The sequence below is a fragment of the Sus scrofa genome, chromosome 13 (assembly GCF_054392235.1).
Source record: "Sus scrofa isolate SSC_HxYL_T2T_F1_AM1 chromosome 13, Sscrofa_HxYL_maternal_Yorkshire_Landrace_v2.0, whole genome shotgun sequence".
Classification (NCBI taxonomy): domain Eukaryota; kingdom Metazoa; phylum Chordata; class Mammalia; order Artiodactyla; family Suidae; genus Sus; species Sus scrofa.
The window spans coordinates 177,229,392-177,236,344 of record NC_139395.1 but is presented as its reverse complement, the minus strand read 5'-3'; the positions used below and the strand labels follow the sequence as shown (position 1 = coordinate 177,236,344).

Sequence of the window (6,953 nt, the reverse complement as noted above, 5' to 3'; positions counted from 1 at the left end):
ACCCTCAGTCACCACCACTGAAACAGAATCTGCATTTTAAGAAAATCTCCAGGATATTCACAAAGATTAGAGTTTGAGAAGCAAAGATCTTCCCACAGTGGTCCTTCGTTTTCTTTTTTCCTTTTATCCTCCCACTGAATTTTGCCTAAGATTTCTCATCACTTTTCAGCTTAAAGAGGGACATTAGGTGTAGGTTTCAAATGTGAGCTACAGTTTCCATGAGAAGGATAACTTTCTGGAAATTGGATTATGAAAAGAATTGAGGATGTTGGCCTTATTAGAATTATGCATGATTGGCTAAGACAAGACTATATTCATCAAAGAACTCAGAATATCAAGTTTGTAGATAAACCAGAGTTTGCATTAACATTTCAGAAGTGCCTCTGATGGAAAGTGGTGGCTCCAATTGATAAACTGGAACTGTCTGCAATGACTTGATGTTTGTGATTTCGGTCTATAATGCCCTGTGAGACCTGGATTTCTATTTACAGGTCCAAGTCCACAAAGCCCAGTAGAACAGCTTAGGTTTGTCATAAAGGGAATCCTATCAGGGGAAGTACAGTTCTTCAGCCCTTCCCCTTTCAACAAATGTACCCAGTTGTACAATTGGTTAACTCTGTTCAAAATCAAATTCATATAAACAGCATTTTCCTGAGCCTGAAAAATGAAGCCTCAGAAATGAACCAATGTACAAAGAATTGCTACCTGTGGCTTTGTCATTCCAGTGCTCATATATTATTTTCTGTTTCAGAAAACCAAACACTGAAAGGATCTCAACAATTTTTTAACAGGTATTGGTAAGAGAGAATGATTTGTATAATGTTCATTATATTTTTACAGAAAGTTAAAATATTATAATAAAATGTATAATAATTTTATTTGGTTTACAAGATGCTGAAATAGCTGGGTGAAAATGGAAACAAATAGTGAATAATCTGTATATTTTATTATTGTGAGTAAATTTAGATAAGAAAAAGAGCTTTGAGAGTGCACTGTAATTTTTATAATATTTAATTATCCATTTTTCATAATTATAATTACTCCAAAAGATGCATTTCTGTGAACTGGAAAAGTAAACAAATTAAAAGTAGTTTAAAGCATTTAGCTCAAAACATTATTGTGTAAGAAATCTTTTTGGTAATTGTGCTCAAAATATTTACTTCATTAAATTAAACACACTTTTCTATTTTTACATCCACATCTTAAGTTATTTCATTAAAAAACTATATGCCAAAATAGTGAAAATATCCATCCAGTGCTCTTTTCAGCTTTCTGCCTAAAAAAGTACCACACAATGAACTGCAGATTTTTGATTATTTACTGTTTTGAGATTGCATGGAAGTAAAGCCCATTCTTAACAAATTCACATTTAACAAATGCACTTATTGGCATTGGATATTTATACTGCCTTATTAAGGTCCATATTTGGATCAATTTTATTCTGCAAAGGAAACTTGTAGAGAAGCAAATTCCATTAAAAATATTGGAAGGATTTGTAGAGAAAGTCAGCTCTAATCACAGTAAAAACAAGGAGAGAAACATCCTTTAAATATGAATGAGGCAAGGCTAGTATATTTAAACACAATATAATTAATGTAAATTTAAAATTAAAGACTCTAATTCATACACCAATCCAATGCAAAAATAAACTTGAATTTTGAATAAAGGAAAAAGCAAGATTTCTCAGTCTTGAAAACTTTTGGTGAAACCAGAGTTAAAACAAATATTTCCCTCCCCCCAAAACTCTGAGACTTTCCCCTTATTTCTACTTCAGCCTTTCTCTGATACTTCCTCTCTCTCTTACCTCCTAATCTTGGAAGAATTTAATGCATTTTCTTGTGTGCACAGCATATATGTAACATGTTAGATGGAGCTGTGAGCTTGCTATTGTCATTATTTGGAGATTAGCTCTGAACTAGGAATTGTGTATGGGTGTCAAGTTGACAAGGTTGGATTTATGATCATTCATTTTAATGTGTCAAATTTGGCTGAGGAAAAAACATGTCCAGATATCTTGAAAAACATCATCTCTGGGTCTATCGGTGAGGCTGTTTCCAGAAGTGACTAGCATGGAATGGGTAGACTGAGTAAAGCCTATGGCTCTCTTCAATGTGAGGGGGCATCCTGCAATGTGCTGAGAGGCTGCCCTGAACAACAACAGCAGCGACAACCACAATAACAACAAAAAAGAGTGGATGGTTGAACTTGCTTTCTGCTTGGGTGGTAGACACAGTGTTCTCATGCTCTTGGTGATTTTGGTTCTCAAGACTTCAGACTCAGTCAGAAATCTATACTATTGGCTCTATTGTCTCAGGTCTTTGCATGTGACACTTCCTGCCCTGGGTCTCCTGCTTTCAGAGGGAAGATTCTCAGCCTCATCAGTGCAAAAGCCATTATCGTAAAATAAAAATTTTTATATAGATACAGATTTATTTTTAAAGAGCTATATGTCTATCCCCCCTCAATATTTATATATATTTTCTTCTGTTACTCTGTACTCTCCTTTGCCTTTTTGATTATTTTCCTCTCTTTAAGTTCCCAACACTCAGCTTTCCATTGTCCTCCTTCTTCTCAAGAAAGGAGGATCTTTCCTCCTGATCACTCTGCTCAGTAGCCTTTTCTGGTCTTTCCTTTTCTCCTCTTGTTTCAGCCAGAGCTCTTGGCTGCAAGAAGAAATGTGTTAATTGAATGGAAAATGATTCCAACAAAGAAGTGGAAGTTGGAGAAACCCTTTGGAGAAATGATCAGGACACAAAGAAGGAAGTCAGAGGGCCAACACCCCAAATCATGTTTCAGCTCTAGCTCAATAAGTGCTACTGCCATTGCTGCTAAACTTGAATGCCACAACTCACACTGACAAGGCCATTGTTGTGGGTACAGGATGCATTTTCTGGGACCATGATGTTGTTCCTTTGGTTAACCTGGCAAGCAGAATTTTCTTTTGTACACATTTGATCCTGGGTTTTTTTATTCTATATCCACTGTAGATGAGTTTGAGTGGCTAACACTAGATCACGCACCTTCACTCTAGGTTTAAGAGGAATGGGAAAGTCAGTTTATAGAATTTTGACTTCTCGAGTGGATGACAGTTTTTGTGGTGCACCAGGAGTCATGCTCCAAACTCCCACATTTTTGATTTGTTTGGCCTCACTGTGCATTGGTGCCAGGACCTTGCATTTGGCAATACAGGTGACTCTTCATTCTGACTTATTCTGATCTATTTCTTTGTCTTCCTCATCACTCCTAATGCCACATGCATCATGTGGATTGAGAACTTCATATACTTTAAGTCACTGGGGGAGCAATCATTAAATGCATATTATTAAACTCCATTCATGATCTAATGATCCAATTTCTATAGTAATACTTCAGAATCTGTGTTTTGCACCAAAACCTCCCCAAAACAATTCTGCTGTGTAATCTGGTTTGGGAACCACTGGAAATAGCCACAGTTTCCTGATTACTGTTTATGACTTGAGTTTCTTCTCCTTGCAATGTATTTAAATTCAAAATTAAGTGATGTTGCCACTCCCTTTCTAATAAATTTTCATTTCTTGCCAACTGCTTGAAGAATGAAATTCAATATCTTAATGTAGCATTCATGTCATAATTTTAATTTTATACACAGGGCCCTTCTAACATCTTTACTTTGTTGCTGCGTCCATGTCCCACACACAGAATTTCTTGACCTCATTCTATAGTATCCCCTGAACTTGCATATCTTGAGAATGCTTTTCTTATCCTCTAAATCTCATTTCTGTACAAAATTTTCAATGATATAACTGCATTGTTTTAACATAACATTTTCTACAAATAATTTTCTGGTATCATAGTAAGAGTAAATAAAATAGAGATCATTCAAATTAATGGTTAATGTATGGTTTTATTTAAATTAACCTCAACAAGTATACTTTTTAAAATTTGTTTGGAGTTCCTGTCGTGGCTCAGTGGTTAACAAATCCAACTAGGAACCATGAGGTTGTGGGTTCGATCCCTGGCCTTGCTCTGCAGGTTAAGGATCTGGTTTTGCCGTGTGCCTTGTTGTAGTTTGCAGACACAGCTAGGGTCCCACATTGCTGTGGCTCTGGCATAGGTCAGCGGCTATGGCTCCAATTCTAACCCTGGCCTGGGAACCTCCATATGCCATGAGAGTGGCTCAAGAAATGGCAAAAAGTCAACAAAAATTTGTAAATGTCTTTTTTTCATTTACTGTATTTTATTTCAGAGGTCATCTATTAAGAATATGGAAACAAAAAATGTAACAGAATTGACAGAGTTTATTCTCTCAGGACTCAAGTATCAATCAGAGTGGCAAATCCCTCTGTTCCTGCTGTTCCTAATGATATATCTCATCACCCTCATGGGAAACCTTGGTCTGATTGCTCTCATCTGCAATAACCCTCAACTTCACATTCCTATGTACTTTTTCCTTGGGCATTTGGCCTTTGTGGATACTTGGTTGTCATCCACAGTGACTCCCAAGATGCTTATCAATTTCCTCGCTCAGAGTAAAATGATCTCTTTCTCTGAATGTGTGGTACAATTCTTTTCTTTTGTAGTCAGTGTAACAACAGAATGTTTTCTGCTGGCAACAATGGCATATGATCGCTATGTAGCCATTTGCAACCCATTACTTTATCCAGTGATTATAAGCAATAGGTTATGCATGAGAATGTTAGTCTCATCATACATAGGTGGCCTTCTTCATGCCTTAATTCATACAGGTTTTTTATTCAGATTAACCTTCTGTAATTCTAACATAGTACACCACTTTTATTGTGATGTCATGCCATTAATTAAAATTTCCTGTACTGATCCTTCTGTTAATGTTCTGATGTTATTCATTTTCTCTGGCTCAATTCAGGTGTTCACCATACTGACAGTTCTTGTCTCTTATACATTTGTTCTTTTTACTATTTTAAAAAACAAGTCTGTACAAAGCATAAGGAAGGCCTTCTCCACCTGTGGATCCCACCTCGTATCTGTCTCTTTATATTATGGGCCACTTCTCTTCATGTATGTGCGCCCTGGATCTACACAAGGAGGTGATCAAGATATGATGGACTCCTTATTTTACACTGTCATAATCCCTTTCTTAAATCCAATTATCTACAGCCTCAGAAATAAGAAAGTCATAGACACACTGAAAAAAGTGTTAAAGAAATATGGGTATGTGTCAAACTAATATCTGTTCTCCTTTCTATTAAAACATTAACATGACTATAGTTTACATGTTACTATGTGATGATTAGTGTTCAAAGCTTTTTGCATATATAATTTTCTTATTATTTTAAGGACAAGATGTTAGTACCTAATAAATTCCTTAAAATAGCTTTATATACTATTCAAAAACATATAAAATTTTAATTAACTCTTTATAGAGTACTAAAATAAAATAAAAAACAAAAAAACATTTAATATGCTTGTATGCTTTTCAGTGTAATTTTAAAAATGCATTAAGTACTAAAATAATGCTGTTCCTCTGTAGGGGACTTGTTTATGATGTCTTTGACATTTATTTGTTTTGTCTTTTTTTTTTCCATTTCTTGGGCCGCTCCTGCGGCATATGGAGGTTCCCAGGCTAGGGGTCTAATTGGAGCTGTAGCCACCGGCCTACGCCAGAGCCACAGCAACACGAGATCCGAGCCACGTCTGTGACCTACACCACAGCTCACGGCCACGCTGGATCCTTGACCCACTGAGCGAGGCCAGGGTTCGAACCCGCAACCTCATGGTGCCTAGTCGGATTCGTTAACCACTGCACCACGACGGGAACTCCTGTCTTTGACATTTATAAACCTTATAGTTAGAGACCTTAAATACATTTAACTCTACAACGGAAGCAGGTTGATATTTGAGTGAACAGCTATAAATACCAGGAATTCCACCTGCCATCAAAAGGTCATGTATTTCACTTTACTTGGGGTCTGGTAAATTTCACTTCTTGTGGGGATCAACACTCCCTTCACTCAGAGAAATGGGAAAGCAGTGAGGGAAAAGGACAAGAGATCTAAGACAATGAAGACAGAGCTACACTGTAAGAGATGCTCTTAGTTTAGCATGCTTCTTAGAGAAAGACAGAGGCAAGTTGTCTCACTGCCTATGATGCCTTTTTAAGGTCCATTGTAGCTGTATCTCTGTGCTGTTGCTCAATCTGCAAAGCTTCATTAACTAAGAAAGCTAATAGACTGAAGATTTACTTTGGATAAGAAAGAAGTGGCACAATGGGGAACAATGATCAATATTCTAGAATTGCTTTAAAAAGCAAAATTAGTGAAAGAAAAAGTAACATGTAAAGGGTACTGGATCATGTGGTGGACAGCAAGAAGTGTTAAATGCATATTACCATAGTTCAAATAATGTTAAGATGATCATTCATATTGCCCCGTCGGTAGAAAGACATGACAATGAACAAGAGTTTGGTTTTTGTACCCAAAAGTCCTTAAATGTTCATTTTCATTATACTCCATAATGAGTGATTCACCTCAGTGTCCATACCTTCTCTTACCATTTAAACCCTCAACCTCATAACTGCCTGTCTCTATGATCTGCAAAACCCTACTTATTCCCTCCATTATGCTGATCTCTCTTACTCCCCAAATACATCGACCAGATTATTCTTGTAAAAAGAACTCAGGTGAAATCATATCACTCTTCAAGGATTTTTAATGGAATGTCATTACTACCAGGTTATAGCTTGGTCTATATTTTTTTGCCTTTTTCTCTTTTTAGGGCTATACCCACAGTATATGGAGGTTCCCAAGCTAGGGGTCAAATCATAGCTGTAGCTCCAGGCCTATGCCAGAGCCACAGCAATGTGGCCTCTGAGCTGTGTCTGCAACCTACACCACAGCTCATGGCAACACCAGATCCTTAACTCACTGAGTGAGGCCAGAGATTGAACCTGCAACCTCAGAATTCCTAGTTGGATTCATTAACCACTGAGCCACAAT

At 36.9% G+C, this 6,953-nt stretch overlaps 1 protein-coding gene across 1 annotated transcript; it reads left to right on the top strand.

Annotated features, from left to right (window-relative positions):
• Positions 1-4,222: 4,222 nt before the first annotated feature.
• Positions 4,223-5,185, top strand: LOC110256355 (olfactory receptor 5H8-like). The gene has a single exon (XM_021069835.2). The coding sequence runs from the start codon at positions 4,244-4,246 to the stop codon at positions 5,183-5,185; it is 942 nt and encodes a 313-aa protein (XP_020925494.2). The 5' UTR covers positions 4,223-4,243.
• The last annotated feature ends 1,768 nt before the right edge of the window (positions 5,186-6,953 follow it).